Genomic DNA, 21,141 nt, shown 5'->3' on the forward strand with positions numbered 1-21,141 from the left:
AAAATTAAGACATTTTGGCAAAAAAAAGGGAAATTTTCCCATAGGAATAACATGGGAAATGTTTGCTGTGATAGCCAAATGGTCTCGACCATTTTTTGAAGAGTATTTATTCGATAGGTCTGAAAATGGTTTTAAATGAAAGGTTGAACATTAAACTGGTGCCTTTCGAAGTTTTATTGAAAACAATTAATATTAAGTATTACTTTTTGTACTTTTAAGCACGTACTTAAACTTACGACCTTTTATTCTGTTGGACTTACGTGGTTTAATCCTAGCTAAAATCATAGAGAAACGTACTGTTGGACTTACGCTGTTTTACCGCTAATAGAGCGACTGAGCAAAGATTTTTGTTTAGACAACGCGTGTGGTTATAACACGAGCTTAAGGCGAATTTTTTAACTTTTCACATAAAAGAAGGGGTTAATTCGTCCTCATTTTATTTTAATTTCGTAAGTTAAACCTTATTATAATTTAATTCAAAAGAATTTAAATTTAGGATTTAGCCGATAATTTTTAAATTCACTGATTTCACTAAGCCTCGGTCAAAATTTAAATACAGCTGATTGTATGTAGAGAGAGACGTTTTAAGGTGTTTCACCTGGTGCCATCGGCCAACGATAGCCGCTAATTAGGTAATTTGTTTAAATTAAATCAATTTTTGTTGTTTAAAGTAGATTAATGCAAAAGACGCACAAGGGTTCGTTCCCTGGTTTCTCGACTGTTGCCACCAGCCAACAGTTACCGCTACGAAGATACGTTTTTTACTGGTAAAATAAATGATAGATTCAATCACACTGTCACTAAACCCTGTCACCAAATCATACAATATTTTTAAATGACGCTTTTCGAATAATTCTTATAGGTTAACAATTTAAATTTTAATTATTTAGTGCTTATTCTAACATAACCTCAAAACAGTAAACAATGGCCATTTTTCCAACGATAACTGTGCAGATTATATTTGGTGCCACCGATAACCACTATGTAGATCATTTTATTGGTTTAAATTAATGGTAATATAATTGAATAATTAAATCACACGATCACTAAACCCTGTCAACAAACCAACCAATGTTTTTTATCCCGGCTCTTGCAATCATTTTTATTAGGTAACAGTTGCGTTTTTAATTACTATTTATAACCGCTATTTAGAATAAACCTTTTTGTTTAAATTAGATACATTTTTGATGTTTAAAGTAGATTAATTCAAACTACGCAGAAGGGGTCATTCCCTGGTTTCTAGACTGGTGCCAGCAGCCAACGGTTACCGCTACGAAGATACGTTTTTTGCTGGTAAAATGAATGATAGATTCAATCACACTATCACTAATCCCTGTCTCCAAATCAATATTTTTAATTCAGCCTCTTCCAAGCGGGAAATTACAAATTAAGGCGATGTACAGTGTATTAATTAATTAATATAAATTTTGGATAAATATGTAACACACTATCATTATTAAATTTCTGAAGAGAGGAAAAAAGGTTGAAATTAATTTTTTTAAATTTAAGAAGCAAATTTGGCTCAGAAAAAAACCCAGCGGCAGAAGCCTGTCTTATAAAATGTTTACAAGATGATTCGTTCAAGAATGTCTAGAATTAAGTCGCATAGAAGTAATGAATATTTCACCTAAGTCAGCTGACTTGGCCAGGCAGGGCATAGCCCACTCGATCCATGCTCACGGACGCTGCTTTGCCCTCTGCATCTTGCGTCGTGTTACGCGTGATCGAGTGGGCTATGGACAGGGTAAACAAATACGGGGCTGCCAGGCTGTCTCTTACACAACAATGATGGCCATTATCCTTTATGAGAAATGCTTCCTTGTCCAGTGGGGGAAATAAGGAGGTGGCACAGGGCAAATGACCAGTTTAAAAATTAAACCACGGGACCACTAAGAAAATTCAAGGGTAACCAGAGTCCAGACATTAACTCAAAAAGTATAATTGTCCAATCCCTAAGTTTAGCAGACGACGTGACCTGGTCAATTATTATTAAATAGAGAGCCTTCAGATGGGATTGTAGTACGTCACACCCTCCCAAGTCTTACCGCTGTTCTGGTAGCCATATTGGGTGGTCTCAGCTTCATTACTGCTTTAAAGCCACCAATATGGCAGCGTAAATGATGTCACGAGGCTCATCTCCTTCTCCAACTGAAAGCTCTCTATAGCGCGAGCAGCTTGCGTCCATGAGCGCGGATCGAGTGGGCTATGCTGTCAGGCAGAAACTTTGTATCAGTTAGACTGCTACAACGAAAACCGAAAACCAGTAACATTAGTCCAAGCCATCATCTGAAAGACTCAAAACGATGACTCTGATTCTTCTGAATTTGAAATATCAGTAGAAATGATTCTAGATAATTCTCAGAGTTATTTTAAATATTTTAATACTCAAAGCCAGGGGATAAAGAAAGGCCAAACTAATTTTATTATGAAAATTTGATGTTTTCAGTGATAAATTAATCTCACTGGTGATAACTGATTAACTGGTACCTGAAAGCATTAGTCACTAACTAGCAATATTAGGTCCCTTATGCTTAAGCTCCCCTATATTTATGTTTGTGCTTAGTGCAAATTTTAAAAATGCAACAGTTTCTTAACAATCTTAATTAAAATGAAGACTGAAGGAACAGATATTAATAAAAAATGTCTTCGTGGACAAAGACTAGAAAAAGTAAATGATAAGAGAACAAAATGGAATGACCGAAGTAACAGATATTAAAATTTTTCAGTTTAAAGACATGATTATAAAACATCAATTATTTAAAAAAAAATACTTATCTTCTTTTTTTTCACCAAAATTACATTTGCCCAAAAATTTTGAATCATGAATTTTCCATTCTTTTCAAAATGGTTCGTGTCAAATCTTTACTATACAACAGATACATGCGACATCGTTTATATTTAAAGCTAGATTTCCAGTGTAGGCCATGATAGAAACATTTCCTCGTTAGTGATATTTAAATGGATTGCAGCTTTTAATTTGAACTACAATACGTTTTAATACTGGAAACTATGCCCAATAGTGAAATAAAAACAGCCCACCATTTGTCGGTGTCCAGTTACGTGTTTCGTGTTATACGTTTGCTCATAAATAGCAAGTCGAAGTCATACCAAACTAATTCAATCACAACTTTTAAAACAGCTCTCACGCACTCAATAATATACCAAACGTTTTTTTGTTAATAATATCTTTTATCCAAATTTTAATGATTGATTTATAAAACATTTTAAATCGTCGACCCAAAAAATGGGACCGAATCGAATCGTGGTAGTATAAATGCAGGCGCAAAACCGATTGTATACCAAAATCCCCCCAGCCAAAATCCCCCCGGCCAAAATCCCCCCATTTAACCCAATGCGACAAAATCCCCCAATGTAGGACAAAATCCCAAACCAAACCAAACCAAACCTAACCTAACCTAACCTAACCAAACCTAACCAAACCTAACCGTTAAATATAATTTGGAATGATTTTGTCGATTAAATATGATTTGGGGGGATTTTGTCCATTAAATATGATTTTGGGGGGATTTTGTCCATCAAGTAGGAATTTTGGGGGGATTTTGTCCATCTAGTAGGAGTTTTGGGGGGATTTTGTCCGTTACTTATGGTTTGGGGGGATTTTGTCCGGGGGGATTTTGTCTGGGGGGATTTTGGGTCACACCCCGCAAAACCAACCCTAAAGTGGCGTTTAAAATGTCAATCATGATGAAAGATAAAATTTCTAACTTCGGTAGCATTTAGTCGTTTTAAACAACGTTTTCTCTTAAGTTCGAAAAGAGGAACCTTTAAAAATAAACCATATCCATACTCGGACATTTATTCTAATCCTTTACATTCGAAAACTGTTAATACCAAAAATGATATATAGAATGAATAACCTGTCTTTCGTAAACAATGCAAATGTAATTTTGGTGAAAAAAACGAAGATAAGTATTTTTTTTTAAATAATTGATGTTTTATAATCATGTCTTTAAACTGAAAAAATTTAATATCTGTTACTTCGGTCATTCCATTTTGTTCTCTTATCATTTACTTTTTCTAGTCTTTGCCACGAAGACATTTTTTATTAATTTATCTTATGTCGCGCTACAATTTTTGTTCCTTCTTTACTTACCTATTTCCGGTACAAGGTACGAGATTGAAACACCCAACATTTGTCTTGATTCAAAATTAAACACTTTTATGTTGTATTACTTTATTAATTCTTGGAAATAGTAATTTTCAAAACGAAAATTCGGTTTAAGAATATATAAGAGACAACATAAGTTCATAAGATATGTTCCATAAGTTTGTCACGAAGAGACGTAGGTCTAGGTAGTGTCATACTTATGGAACATATCTTATGCAGACAATGACACTATTGGAATTGATTATACCACACTAGAATCAGTTGTCTCGTTATCATTACGTCTAAGTACATCTGGTTTGTTAACGAAACCCATACCGTTAGACCCGACACTCTGCTGGGATCCGCGACTCTCCTTGTTGAGCTCACAAGATCGGCATCGAGACAAGCTTTTGTTAATGGTTGTTCCGATACCCCTTAGAATCAAAATCGGGGTTTCCGCGCAGAAAGTACTTGTGGTTTGGATGCTAGCGCGCCTACTTGTACCAATGTATGATGTTGGGGTGGTACGGGTATTAGAAGTACTCTGAACAAATCAGGATTCAATCAGATTGCTTCATTTTGGGGAACCCGCCACCAATAACAACTTACTTGACTTACTGATCTCGGTTTTGGTTTCAGTTTTATTCGTTTACAAAGGCTCAGTATGGTCCATTGAATTAGATCGACAATTTTTTTTGTTCATGGCCACTTGAACCACAAAGATAGCTAATCCCTGTAAAATAGTTATAAGAAAAAAACTAAGTGTAGTCAGTAGTTCAAATTAGCTCTCAGTAAGTCTCTACTCTCTAGCATTACGCAGTATAGGTAATGTCATGCTTATGGAACATATCTTATAAGTTTATGGTTACACTTACCTGAAGTGAATTCAGAATCGTAAATACGTAAGCTCCAGTCAAACAGGAATCCTTCCAGAAAAGAAACCCGAAACTCCATGTTAATCCCAGCAAAGGAATTAGAGTTAACGCGGCATAAATCCATTTTCTACATTTATATATATTAAATTGCCATCATGACCTCTAAATAGCCTTGAATGAAAACTTATAAATACCACGGAGCTTCTATTACAGGGAGAGGAAACTCGGTCTCTTCCCCCTCGCTCTTAGCGTACCTCAGTTCTGCGCACCGTTTTCATTCCTCGCGCGCACCCTGAGCCGAAGTAAACAAAGTCTGACGTCATTTTCTTGTCGTAAGGAAGTTGGAGGAACGCGACGCCTGCTTGTAGACAAGGCTTACGCGACCGCCGTTGAAAGTTTGAAAACGTTGAACGTGGTCGTGTAGCTCCGTTGTGCTCTGAACAAATCCAGATTATATTAAGCTCCGTGATTATGTTGAAAATAAAGGTTTTGTGACTATACAAATGGAGACAAAAGCCTCTCTCCCTGCTAAGACTAAAAAGGTACGGACTACAAACTTTAATTCCTGGCCATAAAAGGACGATTTATATCGTGAATCGCTTCTCCAGCTTCCGTAAACACATTTCTTCTTCTTCCCCTTTTTACAAACTAACTGATTGTAATCGCAATCCATTTTAATTTTTAAAATTGTACCAATTATTATAGCAATTAAACATTAAAAAGTCCGAGGCTTATGTCTTTCTACGAACGAGTGAAGGCGGCCATCTTTGTTGTTTACATAGGCTCCAATTTTTTACCAGTGAAAACCGAGGGGGGGATTAAAAATGTGCCCCTTTTTATGGACAAATAGTGTCTACGTTTCCTAAGGGCCTTTACAGTACTTGAGGGGAAGGAAGTTTCCTCTCCCTGTTAATAGAAGCTCCGTGTAAATACCTAGCGGCTTTCTTATTGTCAGTGGTTTTCTTAGAAACCACAACAGCCGTCCATAAGGTATAAAATAAGGCTATGAAGTTAATCTACAATAAATTTGAATTATTAAGGATTGATAATTTTTAGCAAAAACCGCGAACCATACCGTGATTATCACTAAAACAGGACCAGTGAAACTCCATATCATACCATTATCGACTGATAACCAACAACTGCGAAATATCATGTCTTTAGGTCAAGGGTCAGAGATTAGGCCTAATTCTTAATAATTAAAAAAAACATACTGTTTTTTGGTACCATAACTCTTAGGGCTGATAGCAGCACTAATACCGACAATAACTAAAGGCATACCTGAGAAATCAACCCATGAAGTCAACTTCCGGAAACGAAGTTTATATAAACAATAAACTTACCATATCCGCACAAGTAATACCTTTCGGTAAAGGGTCTACGTGGTTGAAAAACAACACACAATAGAATATAAATATAAACAGACTCGAGGAACATCCAGAAGAACGCGGCCAAGAAAAAATAGTGCATCAAACCAGCGATAATTGAACATAAAACCTACGCCGCAAATAAAACATTTACGCTTCAGTATTCGTAAATTAATCGGGATTTAGGACCTACTATGTTTTGTGTACGATCCAATCCAACCAACAGTATAATTTCTGATACCAGTAGACATATTGACAGGTTACGATGTATCATGTTGCGAATGCACCATAACTGCTTAAAGAAAGTGGTCAACAGAATGCAAATGGTCAAGGCAACAATGGACACGACGGAGCCAACAAACGTGATGACCTTTAGGTTCATTTTGTTTGATTCGGACATCCCGCCCAAAACCCCGTGTACGTCCATCAAGACGGCAAAATTGGTCAAGTGGTCGCAAGCGCAAGTAGTGTGGGTCAAGTTACTGTCCACAATCGAGCACCCTTCAATGTCCCAGTTTTTAATACGAAAATTCCAGAATGCGCAAACGGGATTTTCGGATGATAGATTTTTGTGGGTCACTATGAATATGACGTTTTTCGATAATTGTATCGAGATGGTTTCATTTTCCACCAAGTTGATGTTTAAAACAGCACTGTTGACCTTTGTCCGGTCAGTCTGATTCGGCAATGAACTATAACAAGCATACGCCTTTGCACATTACCAATATTCCAAAAGCCCTAACCATAACTTACCTTCCATGACGTGCTACTAAAACCTCGTGCATATTTTGTAAACTAGTGAACAATACAAAAGTGGAATTCGAACCATCCATTCTTGGTATATCATTCTCAAACCCGGATTTTAAGGTTAGAGTCGATTCTCGGTTCGTGGTTACGTCCAAAGGTAGCACCAGGTCTTGGTCTTCATACCAACCCTTTTCGTGTTTGATGGCTTGCAACAAAACTTTACCCTTGATGACTGTACGAGTAGATTCTGCTGAGTCATTCATAGCGTGTATTAATGCAAATCCAACGGAATTGAAGGTTTTCAGTAAAGATTCCGCGGTTGTCACTCTGTCTTTCTAATAAAAAGAATAAGATCTGAATATATCAATAAGGTATATAGGTCCGTGAAAATACCTCTTGTAAATCAGTCCACTTTTCCGTTGAGTTTAAGAATGTATTCATGGTATCAGTTACCGAATCCGTCACATTTTCAACTACATCCAACCATTCGTTCGAAGTTAAGTTACCATCTTTGATCAATAAGGATGTTACATTTTTCATGACGTCTGTAATTGAGATGATGTCCCCGCCAGTGTTAGCTTGAGACGCAGCGTTTAAGAATGTACTGTACATTCCAGTTACATCCGACGTATTTAGCTTAGTTATAAAAATGAAATATATTTCGATGGTTTTTTAAGCTTTGGTTTTTCTTTCTCATACCGAGTTAAGTAACTTGTCAACGGATTTAGATCGGCAGCCGCTCAAATCCGGTGTCCTTGGAATCCATTTACCATTGGTACTGTCGCAAAACCACACAGCGTTTCCTATATCATCTCCTGGACACTTTTGCACCACTTTACCATCGCAATTATATTTCCAAGTCAGACCACGTGATTTTGTTTCGTTGCAACATACAATTTTCGTGGTTTTATCAGCAATTGTGGTGCCAGCAGCCATTGTGGTGCTAGCAGCCATAGTGGTGCTCTGAAATTCCATTATCGCAAGTAGCGTTCCAAGTTAAGCCACGAACATAAATGGTTTCGCAACATACGGGTGCCGTTGTTGTGAGATCTATCGCTGCAGTGAGCGTTGTGGTGTCCTGAACAGGTATCGTAGTTTCAAACGCAGTGGTTTTATTAAACATTTCAGTAGTTTTGACAACTGATTCAATGTCCGTGGTGGTATCGGTTGAAACGTTAATAGTGGTTGTTTCGTCTTTTGGTAATAATAAATCAGTGGAAACGTATTTCAACCTAAGTTGTCTAATAATTCTAAAACTGACCTGTATTATCCAAATGGCAGTAAAACGGCAATAAGTGGTAGTTGTCGAAGGTTGTACGGAAGAATTGAAGTGTTCCACTATCACTTTGTATTATAACTCCAGCACTCAGTTCAAGAGTCCTGTTGTTATAAATTCATAAAAAAAAATTTCAGCTTTAAAATAAGGGTACACGTTACTCGTTTTTGCAATGCAAGCCCAATGACCAAACTTTAATGTTTTCGTCCTCTGCAAAAAGTCCTTTGGTATCCGACACTATTCTATTCGTATCAGTTTTAGTCAGGCAAGCTAAATCTCCATTTCGATTTTTACATGTCTCCCTCGCGTCTGACCACGTTTGAGGTTCGGAGAGAACTATATACACCAAAAATGGAACACTTTTAGACAAATTAAGATCCAGTCGGAATAGGCTCCCCGTTGTTTAATTTAAAAAATAACTAATTATTAATTCTTACACGTTAACTTTAATTTCTGTTTAACAACATCTAAAAGATACAACGCGCAAAAGGTTCGTTAGTAGTACAGAGAAGTTAAAAACGACGAGAACCAAGATTTCGAACAATTACCTGAATGACCACAATTGAAAAACAATAGCGAAAACAAGACAACATTAGGAAGGTACCAGAATGGTGCCATTTCTTCCCATTTATCGCGGCACTTTCTTAATTATTCTTTTAAAAGATGGCACTCGGTTATTGAAAATTTATCTACGCTATTTCCAAGTTTAACGAGAATATAATAATTACCTGGTGTTAAAAGCTCGTCTCGTACTCCGTTACGTTGTAAATTTTGAAATTTTCCTAGCATTTGATGGTCATCAATAAAACAGCGCGATATGAATTTCGATATCGAAAAACATTCTCTCCCCTAAAAATAAGTTCGCGCTTTACGAACTTTTCAAACCAACTGTCAAAGCAATCTACAGTTTCACGCACGACGATTTAGGAGTCCAGTGTTAAAAGTGCTCATCCAATCCCGAGCTAATACCTTGTACAACCAACCCATAGCCAATTTAGATAAGCCTAAAATCATAATTTTGATTGCACCGCGATAGTAGTTAATTAAAACGAAGTTAATCTGAAACGGTTCAATTTTGGCTTAAGACCCGTTTCTCTTTTGAAAAAGTTCAATTTTGGCTTAGCAACTGTTACCTTAAATTTGAAAAAGTTCAATTTAGGCTTAGCAACTGTTACCTTAAATTTGAAAAAGTTCAATTTAGGCTTAGCAACTGTTACCTTAAATTTGAAAAAGTTCAATTTTGGCTTAGCAACTGTTACCTTAAATTTGAAAAAGTTCAATTTAGGCTTAGCAACTGTTACCTTAAATTTGAAAAAGTTCAATTTAGGCTTAGCAACTGTTACCTTAAATTTGAAAAAGTTCAATTTAGGCTTAGCAACTGTTACCTTAAATTTGAAAAAGTTCAATTTAGGCTTAGCAACTGTTACCTTAAATTTGAAAAAGTTCAATTTAGGCTTAGCAACTGTTACCCTAAAAGCGGTGGGGTGGCGTAGCGGTTAGCGCTTTCGCCTCGCAGCAAAAGGATCCCGGGTTCGATCCCGGACTGTGGCACCGGGTGAAAAATCTGGGAAGAAATCCTTCTGCGTAGAGTTTGCAAGTTCTCTCCCCGCTTGTTAAAGGAGTTTTCCTCCGCGGTCTAACCCGGTTTCTCCTTTCCATCAAAACTTGCAGAGGTTAACGGTAATAGTTAGTATAGGGCGCTGTAGGTTAGCTGTGGCATAGGGGCTAGCCACCACCCCTCTATGCATTGTAAAGGCGTTAGATAAGTGGCAATAAGTCGCAAGATGACTTGGTCCAAGTAGCTAGCTGAACTTTGAACTTTATTTGAAAAAGTTCAATTTAGGCTTAGCAACTGTTACCCTAAATTTGAAAAAGTTCAATTTAGGCTTAGCAACTGTTACCCTAAATTTGAAAAAGTTCAATTTAGGCTTAGCAACTGTTACCCTAAATTTGAAAAAATTCAATTTAGGCTTAGCAACTGTTACCCTAAATTTGAAAATGTTCAATTTAGGCCAAGCTACTGCACCCTTTATTTGAAAGAGTTCAATTTAGGCTTAGCAACTTCTCCATCATGAAATGAACCATACGAATATTATTTTTCGCGCCCATTTACCCAGAATTCCGCGTTAAACATCAACGACTGTCACTTTGGATTAACTAACTTCGGAAGTATGGGTTTGTTAGTAACAGACGCTTCATGATTGCGCAGTTGATTTCTAACCCCTAATTACCTTAGGGTTCCGATAATATTGATTTTTATCTTGAAGTAACACATTCCGCGTAACCCTAATCAAATAAACGTAAGCAAAAATCTAAGTATATCAGAGTTTAAACAATAGTATCTTACCAAAATCTGTAGGTTCAATTGATGTAGCATTAACCAGAACTCTATCTAACATATCTTCTACATTATCTTCACCAGGAGAGAACTCCGGTTGGGGAACCATGTCCTCCCGAGTTAATGGTACAAGATGATGACTTCCAGAACCGTACTCTTCAGAGTCACGGTACGAGTGTTGAGATACTTCAGTAAAAATAATACTAAACGTCGAAATTAGTTACCTAATATTTTCACGAATAATTCACTTACCTAGCTTGACGAAGATTTCTTCTATCACGTTTCTGTAATTAAAAAGATCTTAATTCAATAAATAGTTGAACAAAAAAAAACAGTAACCAAACCGAATTTAGAGTAAACCTCAAACTTGAAAAAATTATTTTAGCGTCTGCAACAAAATCACGAAATTCGACCACCGTATCTAAAATAATCACCAAACCAAACAAGGGCGCAAAATTCCGCAAAATCATCTCGAATTTGAAAAGTTTAAAGCAATGGTAAACTTTCTATGAAATGTGCTTTTTGTACTCTCGTAAAATGTTTTGAAGTAGTTTACTTCTGCGAGCACTCCGATGACTAATGGAACCAAATGAAATTAAAAACCCACCCCCTTCAAACAACTGCGGAAGAAAATAAAAGCATTTATAACACCTGGTTTTAAATATTTCGACGTGCTAATTACTCAAAATGTAAAATGAAAATGATTATTTTCAATTGTTCAGTTGTCTCTAACTTCTTTCTTTATTTTTTTTTTCTTGGGCGCGCTTAAAAAAGGATCGGTTTCAATATGGAGAATTATTGAATTCTACAGGGCCGGTAGGCCCTTGTAGATATGACTTGATACCCGTTTGTAATGCTAAACGAAAAAATCACCTTTTTAGGGTTAGCGTCCCATAGAAAAAGCATTACATTTTAGGGATATTGTCATATGCGATACGGAAAAACTACAGCGAAGTTAGTTTTCGGAATACTTTCAAATTAACAAGCATTTACTAAATGAGAAACTTACCAGTTTAGTTTTTAAATAAATGAAGTCTAATTTTTGTAATTTAACTAATCAATTATGCCTTGAATTCCCTATTTCATAGCAGACGACAGTAAGAAAGTTTATTTCATAGCAGACGACAGTAAGAAAGTTTATTTCATAGCAGACGACAGTAAGAAAGTTTATTTCATAGCAGACGACAGTAAGAAAGTTTATTTCATAGCAGACGACAGTAAGAAAGTTTATTTCATAGCAGACGACAGTAAGAAAGTTTATTTCATAGCAGACGACAGTAAGAAAGTTTATTTCATAGCAGACGACAGTAAGAAAGTTTATTTCATAGCAGACGACAGTAAGAAAGTTTATTTCATAGCAGACGACAGTAAGAAAGTTTATTTCATAGCAGACGACAGTAAGAAAGTTTATTTCATAGCAGACGACAGTAAGGTAAGGCGTGATATTTCATTTGAGCTTGAATACCTTTATTTGGATTTTCTAATGAACTATAACGCCCTTAATAATCACGTCCAATTTTCGTCTAAAAAGGTAACTCAGGTAAATAATTACAGTTAATAGAGGTTTTAATATCGTTTGAAGTAATTTTTCGACTTTCATTACGGCCAAGGCTTAAGGTGTATTTCGGATAATTTCGGTAAGTCTGTGTAATATCATGAATCTATATAACTACGAATATACAGCTCTATCATATGCCCCTTCTATCATGTCGATTTGGTTTGGGTGTTACCCTCCTAGCTTTGACGCGTTTTGCGTAGCTCTAATAGCCAATCACGAGACAAGAGGAAGTGACGTTTCGAATTTACACACCCCCGGACTCCGCCTTCCTTCTTCCGCTCTTAACAATAGTATCCCACTCTAATCTTAATAAATAAAAAATTAAACGGTTCGCCGACGTTTTTACAGACCCTTTAAGTCATGAATATTATAACCTCTTGCGTGTCATATACTGAGAGTGCACTAAAGGGAAGGCCTTCACGGTGGTTGCGTCTCGTATAATTTATTACCAGAGTAAGACAGGTTAAGTCTAATGGGATAGATACAATTAAGACATAGAAACTTAATGATAGATTATCAATTTATGTTATAGAAGAAACATAACCACAAACACCAAATACGACACTCGTGTTTGCGGTTCTTTGCTATTCTCGGACATTTCCGGCAAATTGAATCTCTAAACACATTAAGACATAATGCAATTCTTTTATCTTCCCTTGGTAACAATTAATTTTCTATCAAAATTCTTTTTAATTGGGTTATGCCCGAGGGGTCGGACGTTTTTGAAAAAGTGTACGGGATTTCGAAATTCAATTTGATTTCTTTCACAATTAGATAAAATCCAACGGATGTTGGCGGATCTTGCAAATGTCCCCGTGATTTCTTTCGATTTTGGATTTCGTGAATTTTGTAATGGATTTCGCGATTTCTTTACTGATTTTGTGATTTCTTTGTTGATTTTGTGATTTCTTTGTTGATTTTGTGATTTCTTTACCGATTTTATGATTTTTTTTTTTGATTTTGTTATTTCGTTACTAATTTCGGATATTTTATGGGATTTCGAAATCAGCATTGATTTCGGATTTCTTAAGTTGGATTTCGCGGGTAGCGTACGGGATTTCATGAATGACCGACCCCTCGGTTATGCCTTTGAAATTTATCTGACGATAATAAGCGAGGGGCTAGTCATTCGCCAAAGATTGAACACCTGATTACTGATTTCTGAATTCCTTGATTTCTGTGGTTACGATTATTTTGGGTGATTTCCATAATCTTTACACTGATTTCCAGTTATTGCCGCAGATTACTTTTGAATTCTGTTTTAATTCCAATGAATTCCGCTGATTTTTTGGTGAATGCCGTGATTACCACTGGATTCTTCGTGAATTACGATAAATGCGGTGAATATTTCTATTTCAAATGACTATATTTTTTATTTTGGATTTTCGAATTCCTCGATAGATTATGCGTGATTATTTCACGAAATGTGTGATTACCGAGGTGATTACAAAAGATTACTGGTAAATCACCTGATTATTTCTGATTTTCTCAAGATTTTACGTGATTGCCAGTGATTATCGGAGATTTCTGATTACCTTTGATTACCCAAAAAAATGGATTTTAATTACTGATGATTTTCAAAGAATTCTAGAAATCAAGTAATCGATTTCTGCGGTTTTGTACACCTGATTATTCAAGTGACTAACCCCTCGGTAGTTTAATCAAAGATTTAAAAAAAAATTATCTAATTTTGGAGTATTTTTTACTAAACCACAGGTGAGATTATTGCACAATTCAAAGAAATGTTCCTGGAAGATAAGGCACTTAAAGATTAGATTTGTTCAGTCACGTTAAGATCATACAATTAGTTCGGCACAAAGAAATTTTGGTTAAACTGGTTAAAATTAGTTTAATTGGATTAAAAATTGTGTAGTTATAGATCGTTTAGTCGGGACCGTGTAAAGATAGAAACTGTTATTTAGTGCGTTTAATCTTATTTGAGCTCGCGATTTTCAACGTTCTGGAGATATTTCGTGCCAAGGCTTAGGCACATTTTTTTATATCAAAAGTGTTTTTTCCTTAAGATTTTTGTAACATTGTCTATAATTTAATGACGTTCTGGTGATACCGCGATCTTATCCAATAGGAAACCACCCCACTAATGAAGGATGAAGAATTTGGATTGAAAAGTGCCATGTAACGTTAGTAGTTTGAATTCTTTTAAAGTTGATGCATCCATTTTACTTTGAGTTTTGTGTCCAATGAATTTACATAATTTTTGTAGTGTAAAATTATTACCAGAAGGGAATTATTAAGAGAAGGTTGCCACAGTATATACCCGTAATGCATTATGTATGTAACGTCATTCTTACCAGGCTACCCTACCCCGCTCTCCCCATCCCGCATCTGATTGGTTGACTTAGTACTGACGTAAAGCATGACGTAATCTCGAAAAAAAATAGTACAAGATCACGAGGTGTCCGGGGAGGGGGGAAACTTCCTCTGGTTTGTTGCTTACTTAAAATGGAGTCAATGACGATGTTTAAGTTGAAGAGCGACAAAGAAACACAATGTAATTTTTACGCGAAATTGTTAAGTAATAAATCGTGCCAAGTTAAATTTAATGATCGTAAAGCCAGTTGTTCAACAAAAGAAAATAATATTGACGAAAGTGATGAAAGCACTAATAAGAAGAGAAAACTTGATGATTTGGTAAGCCTTGGCTAGCTTCTCAACTCTTAACCTTGTTCGCTTGTGGTTTTTAAAGCCGTGTGCTTATAAGTTGATAATTTGATTGCTTAATATCTCATCTTTAATCTAAATAGGAGACTTCCATACCGATACAACAAGCATCAAAACTGACTAAAGTAATTGACTGGCTAAAAGGTTTGAAAAAGGCTGGAAAAATAAGCCAGTTTGTTACGTACAATGAGATAGTAGCTCTTAATTCTAATGATGTAAGACATAATTAATATCGTATGTAGAGAACTTTACTAAAGATTTAAAATAATATTTCGCTGCAGCATTACTTGGAAATAACAAGGTCGGATATTTTCGTTCTTAACCTTGGTGATAAGCCCATAAAGTTCCTAATTGACGAGAAGGGAGAAGCCTCAATGATTGTAGCCTTTCGAGGTGTATGTTCAAGGGAACGTATCTTTGATGAGGATTTATTTTTGGACGAAAAAGCATTTGCATTTCTTAAGGGAGTTTTTGGTGAAGGTTACGTACTCTGTCCTGGTGTTACGAATGAAGCTCTACAAAAGATATCCGAGATAAAGTTTACTCCAAAACACATTGTGAAATATGATTCTCCCGCACCAAGAATATCGTCACAGCTTTGTTCAGTTTGGTTTAAACCTTCTAAATTTACTCCGGATAAATATAAGGATTCTAAAAATCATTGTAATCCATGTCGAAACCTTTCAAAACACATCAAGACTCTAGGAAATCGTGTTTATGCTTCACCATCATCGAAGTGTCCCTTTAAATTCTTATCTCCGAGGAGTAAAAGCAAGCGTCAATCTCACCTAAGAGTCCGAAGGCACAGGCTTTTTGAATCCAATAAAAAACTGAAAGCTAAATGCAATGAATATGAACTTACTCTATCCTCAAGTCAAAGCAAGGAATTATCAAATGTGACGAACATAATAAACAAAGATTTTTCAAACGAGTTGAATGAACTATTCAATCAAAATCCAGAAAGAAGTGGAACATTAAAAGACATTTGGGAGAAAGATTGTGCTAGACATATAGAGCAAGATAAACAGCAATTTCAAGAAGATCAACTGAGGAATAGTAAGCCATCCTTAATCTTACAGCACTACAAAATTACATTTCTTTAATTGTTTTTTATACTATTTACTAAGGAAAGGGATTAAAAGGAAACAAGTGGAGCACCATAACATACCGCATAGGTAAATAGCCACGTTGACTGTTGTTGGTTATTGAGGCACATTTGACCTGCAGTGGGGCTAGGGCTAGGAAGTTATAAAAATTATTTCGTAATTCACGTCGCGTTGAGGCGAGAAGCCAGTGGGGCGGGGCTCTGCGAGAGACGCACGTGTGGATAGTAGGAAAGTTAAAATTTGAGAAATTTATCTTATGCTCTGAATAATTTTATAACTTCCCGATGGGAGCTTTCACCTAAAGCAATGTTCATGGCAAACAACATGAGTGACACTAGGTAATAATTGCCAAAATATTTTCTAGCCCTTGCCATAGCTTGTAGGAGCCATGCAGCCTACGAGGCTATACAAAGTTTTGGAATTATTCAATTACCTAGTTGGAGAAGCGTGCAAAGAAAAATGTCAAAACATCTGGATGGACCTGGTATCAATTTTGATTACTTGAAAGAGCAGAAAAGTTGTTACGAGGATTTCATCAAAGAAGAAGTGGCTAATGGGAAATTGGAACCCAAACGTGATGGACTACTTATTTTCGACGAAGTCAAAGTTACAGCTAAAGTCATTTGGAACTGCAAAAACCACAAGTTGGTTGGGCTTGCTATGACCCACGAACAACTTTCTAGTTTGGACGATATTTACGATGATCTTAAATCCACCGATTACTTGCCAAAAGCAAACTATATGTTGCAATTCCTTTGGAGAGATTTAACTTCGGATTACGATATTGTTGGGCCTTACTTTGCGTCAGAAAACACCACAGACTCTCATTTCATTGCGGCTTGTCTTTTTGAAGTTTTAAGGGCCTTTCAACTGCATGAATTTAAAGTATCAGCTTTGATGTGTGATGGAGCATCGTCCAATTTGACTCTCATAAAGCTAACGCAGAACTATCAGGGAGCATTCGGTGTCAAAATCTCAAACGGTATCAATGTTGAAATTAAACCCTCCTTCAGAAATCCTTTTGTTCTAAATGAATATATTCATTGGATAATTTGTCCTTCACACCAGGTGAGAAATTTGTAATTACAAAGTCAATTATTTGTATAGGTCATTAATATTATAATTTCAGATGAAAAGTTTGATCAACGCGCTCTTTTCTTCAAAAGAAGGAGGAACCCGTAAATTTACCAATCAAGGTGTAAAATTTGGATGGGACCAAATTATATCTTTGAAAAAACGGGAAGATAAGAGGAGGGAACAAGACATTCCGAGATTAGTGCCAGCTCTTCTTCAAAGTTATATTGATAGAGATGCGTGGACCAAACTAAACGTTAAGCCAGCTCGTATAATGCAGGTACGAAATAGGTTTTCGAAAGTGTAAATAAGAATATGGATATGAGAAGTAAATTTTGTCAATTGAACTCAACTGTAGCAAAATGATGTGTTGGCAGAACTATTTGAATATGCAAATCCTAAGAATGGCAATAAGCCAGTTGATAGCGCAGAAACAATGGCCACATTTAACTATCTCAAGGCTTGCAATTTGCTTTTCGAAAAGGGTTCGCTCGCAAAGGTGAAAATTAGAAGCACAGAAGACTCGCCAATGATAAATATAGAGAACGGTTTTAACTATTTTAAAAATTGGCTAATGAACTTAAAAGGTAAGCTTATGCCATTACCCATTTAGTGTGTCTGCTCTACCACCACTTGGGCACTTTTTTGCTCCTAAAGGTATTATGGGCACACTCTAAGGGAGGGTAAAGAGGTAACAAAGTGATTTTTTTATCATTTCTTCTACTAATCTAGAACGTGATGAGAAATTCAACCTTATGTACCCATCAAAGGAATTTCTTTCGTGGCAGGTAAATAGGAGGTTTTTAAACCAGCACACTTACGAAACTAAAAGGGCATTATCGTTATTGGTTTAGACATGGGATTTGCTTAGGGTGATGGTCTTTGGGATGAAAGGCCTTGTAGCGGACTTTTCCAAAAAGTACCCAAGCTACTATCTTCTCCCACTTCGATTAAACGGGAGTGCGGTTGAAACCCTATTTGCACAATACAAGTTCAACGCCAATGGAAAATTATCTGGAACAAATTTCGCATACGCTAGAAAAAACAGACAAACAAAAACTGAGGTACACGGACACCACCATTCAAGCAAGGGTTATAGAACTGAACGATTATACGTCAGTCAAAACTTCTCAAAATTCAATCAAGGACGAGTGATAAAGAAAAAAGCTATACAATATTGTCTTAAAAAAAATAAGAAGATACAATGTTGATCGAATCTATCTTTATTAATTACAAAGATATTGCAAATTAAAATATCACATTTTATAATCTTGTAGGAACTTTGGCTTTTTTATTGTCCTTCTTGACGACCTTTTGTTATTAGATGATGTGCTGTTGAGATCTTCTTTAGAGGAGGTGGTGTTGAGATCATTAGATGATTGAGGTTTTAATGATGATTCTGTGCTTTTTGGTTTACAATTTTTTCTGAAACTAGCCGGTTCTTTAACTGGCAGAGGCTTTTTGCACGAGAAACTAGATTGACTTTGTTTACAGATTTCACCCTTTGTAAGTTTTAAGTCGGACTTTTTTTCATTAGGTAAGGTGGTGGTGACTTTCTTGGATGCTTGGCACTTTTGGGGAGAGTTGGTGATTTCTTTTAATGACTGGGTTTTTCGGAGAGAACTAGTAGGTGACTGAGCCTCTCTCAAAACGCAAGATGTCTTCGCTGTGGTAGTGATGTGTGATTTAGTTTCAGTTTTTAAAAGTTTCAATTTTCTGCGGTTTGCAGTTGACTTTCTCTTAGGTGTTTCACAATTTCTTGCGTCGTGATTTGGGTTTCCTTTACTTTCTTGACTAGCAGATGGTCTTTTTCGGGTAATATTTTTATCAACTTGTTTACTAGTGACAGGTTGATTAGACATATTAGTAGCAGCACTAAACCCAGTCGATTTTGACATGACGTATAGTTCATCCCTTAGTGATGCGCAACCCTTGGACATTTCCTTTCTGTTTTCACTTATTTTAGCTTCGTTTGCTTCAAGCCAATCATTGAATGTCGCATGCACAATTTTTCTTGTCCATTCCTTGTAAAAGGGTCGCAACACTTTCTCCGGTTTCTCTGTGATGGTTAGGGCAATTTCCATAAATAACAAGAATAAGTTTTCATCTTGAAAAACATCTTCAGTTAGCACCTTTATAATGTTACTCCCGTGTTTACAAATGCCATCGCTATTAAGGTAGGTTCTCACTTTGGTATTTAGTTCTTTTAAAAAGGGTTTTAGTTCTGGTCGAGGAAACTGCATGCCTCCTTCGTCTCTCATTATCATTCCTGAATAGTCTAAATTGGATTTATCTTCCTTATCCATGCTAAAGGCCCAGCTCAGTTCATACATCATTCGAGCTTCATTGATTTGGTCATTTGTTAAGGATTTTGACTTTCCATACATCACTCTGGCTTTGAAAACTCTTCTTATGTCTGATAAGCACCCACCACCGAAAGACACGTAGCTTCTGTCGTATTTGTCTATTAAATCTTCCTTGTTTGTTGTCAATTTTTGGGCTTCAGTAAGTGAAGGATCATCACACTCTCTTTGGCTAGAATACTCAATATTATCACTGGAATCGTTGATCGGAGATTCCAAATTATCACTATTGCTATTATTGCTGCGTAATTCTCTATGAAGGAGTACTGTTTTTGCCACGGTGAACACTTCGTAGCCATAGGCATGAAACAACGCAAGTTTATTGGAGTCTGTACATTCAATATCCGATAATGGATTTAGAAACTTATCTAGCACCCAAAAGTGTTGAGCTATGGTGTCATACCAACTTATAATCATAATTGTTGACTTTTCTGAACTAGTTTTGCTTTTAAACTTTTTTTTTGTTGGGTTCACAGCTGGCATACAAATTTTATCGTAAGTTAAGCGGAAAAGGTCAAGCATATACTTAATTAGTGACTGAAACTTGGTAGTTTCCTGTAATAAAGCTTCGTGGCATATCAAGATATTTGTTCCCTCTACGTTTATTGAGTTAATGAACTTTTCACCTGTACAGTTTTTCAGAATAATTTCGGTGCACTTCTGAACAGTTTCCATTATTAATTCTTCGTTAACCCTAGGTGAGATAATTATTAACACCTTTTAGTAGTGATATTTCTTTTCTAACGAGACTTATAATTTGTAAACCAATATTAAAATGAATCAGAAAGATTAATACGTACCTTAAAGGCAGGTATAACTAAAATCTTCACTGCCAGTCTGCCCTCCGCGTAAGCCTCGGTTCAGTAAGCAGACAGCTTTCCCTTGAAAAATGCCCGGGGATTGCGGAGCGATATCAAGGGGTCTATTTTACAAGCGTGAATAGGTTTTGTAACCCTGCTCTAATTTTCCCGCGTTTTCTGATGTTGGGAAGAATGACGTTACAATAATCTCAACTAGTGGCAACCTTCTCTTAATAATTCCCTTCTGTTATTACTTATGCTCGTTCTACTAAGTATTCGAGTTTTTGGTAAAAACTAAATATCTCCGATGGCAGGTAGGATATTTTTTACTATGATCAGATAGTATTACCGTGGTCCTTCAACCTTGATGGTCGTATTGCAAAGAGTGTTAGACACAATGGCAGGAGTTGAAAGTTTTCTTCACTAATAATTTAATTTTACATCTAACCTAGAATTGGTTAATTATTATTGTATAATGAATTTTACTTTTTGCGTTTACTTTATAAACATTTATTTAAACATTTTCAAATTTGAAATCTTTGGAAACCTTATTCTTGCTAGAGGGTTCTCCTGGTACAGAAAATTACTCGTGAACAAATAACAATAGAGAAGCGAGTCGTCTAAAAAATACGGTTCTCTTGCATGGTACACAAGATCGACTGTTAGGGGGTTCTCTCGGTACAGAAAATAGAGATAAAATGTTTACCCTCATTTTTACCCTTATCTTCGGCGCCCAATATTTCCGAAAGTAAGGTTCTCGTGGTACAGAAGCCCGAGCCATAAACATACAGCAAAAGTAAACTATAGCGTTGAAGCTCGAGCAATAGGTAATTTAACAATCTTCTGA

General features: G+C 36.2%; 3 protein-coding genes and 1 long non-coding RNA gene across 10 annotated transcripts; 2 read left to right on the top strand and 2 right to left on the bottom strand.

Annotated features, from left to right (window-relative positions):
- The first annotated feature begins 343 nt into the window (after nt 1–343).
- LOC149647106 (uncharacterized) lies at nt 344–1,481 on the top strand. 7 transcript variants are annotated; one of them, XR_016371787.1, is made up of 5 exons: nt 375–449; nt 560–767; nt 863–1,109; nt 1,177–1,293; nt 1,363–1,481. It is a non-coding gene; the product is annotated as an uncharacterized LOC149647106 (long non-coding RNA). The 7 variants fall into 7 exon arrangements; XR_016371785.1 differs by having other exon boundaries at nt 344–449; nt 675–767; nt 1,177–1,475; XR_016371788.1 differs by having other exon boundaries at nt 344–449; nt 675–767; nt 891–1,109; nt 1,177–1,475.
- Nucleotides 1,482–5,855: 4,374 nt separating this feature from the next.
- LOC149647107 (adhesion G protein-coupled receptor L2-like) lies at nt 5,856–9,353 on the bottom strand. Its single transcript, XM_089849595.1, has 13 exons — nt 8,922–9,353; nt 8,811–8,840; nt 8,535–8,709; nt 8,359–8,477; nt 8,128–8,291; nt 7,797–8,060; nt 7,491–7,733; nt 7,104–7,432; nt 6,544–7,042; nt 6,327–6,480; nt 6,198–6,264; nt 6,059–6,125; nt 5,856–5,999 (listed from the first exon to the last, which is right to left on the bottom strand). The coding sequence occupies exons 1-13, from the start codon at nt 8,989–8,991 to the stop codon at nt 5,856–5,858; spliced, it is 2,325 nt and encodes a 774-aa protein (XP_089705721.1). The 5' UTR covers nt 8,992–9,353.
- A 5,142-nt stretch (nt 9,354–14,495) lies between these two features.
- LOC149647108 (uncharacterized) lies at nt 14,496–20,535 on the bottom strand. Its single transcript, XM_089849973.1, has 2 exons — nt 20,295–20,535; nt 14,496–20,188 (listed from the first exon to the last, which is right to left on the bottom strand). The coding sequence occupies exon 2, from the start codon at nt 20,167–20,169 to the stop codon at nt 18,388–18,390; it is 1,782 nt and encodes a 593-aa protein (XP_089706099.1). The 5' UTR covers nt 20,170–20,188; nt 20,295–20,535; the 3' UTR covers nt 14,496–18,387.
- On the top strand, nt 14,733–18,411 carry LOC149647109 (uncharacterized). The gene is made up of 9 exons (XM_089849972.1): nt 14,733–14,921; nt 15,035–15,166; nt 15,233–16,007; nt 16,079–16,126; nt 16,422–17,125; nt 17,187–17,411; nt 17,490–17,718; nt 17,864–17,919; nt 17,986–18,411. Exons 1-9 carry the CDS (start codon nt 14,733–14,735, stop codon nt 18,340–18,342), a joined length of 2,715 nt encoding a protein of 904 aa, XP_089706098.1. The 3' UTR covers nt 18,343–18,411.
- Nucleotides 20,536–21,141: the final 606 nt, after the last annotated feature.

Source organism: Phalangium opilio, unplaced genomic scaffold, assembly GCF_054372755.1.
Source record: "Phalangium opilio isolate 3A_F unplaced genomic scaffold, DU_Popi_V2 ptg000089l_1, whole genome shotgun sequence".
Classification (NCBI taxonomy): Eukaryota; Metazoa; Arthropoda; class Arachnida; order Opiliones; family Phalangiidae; genus Phalangium; species Phalangium opilio.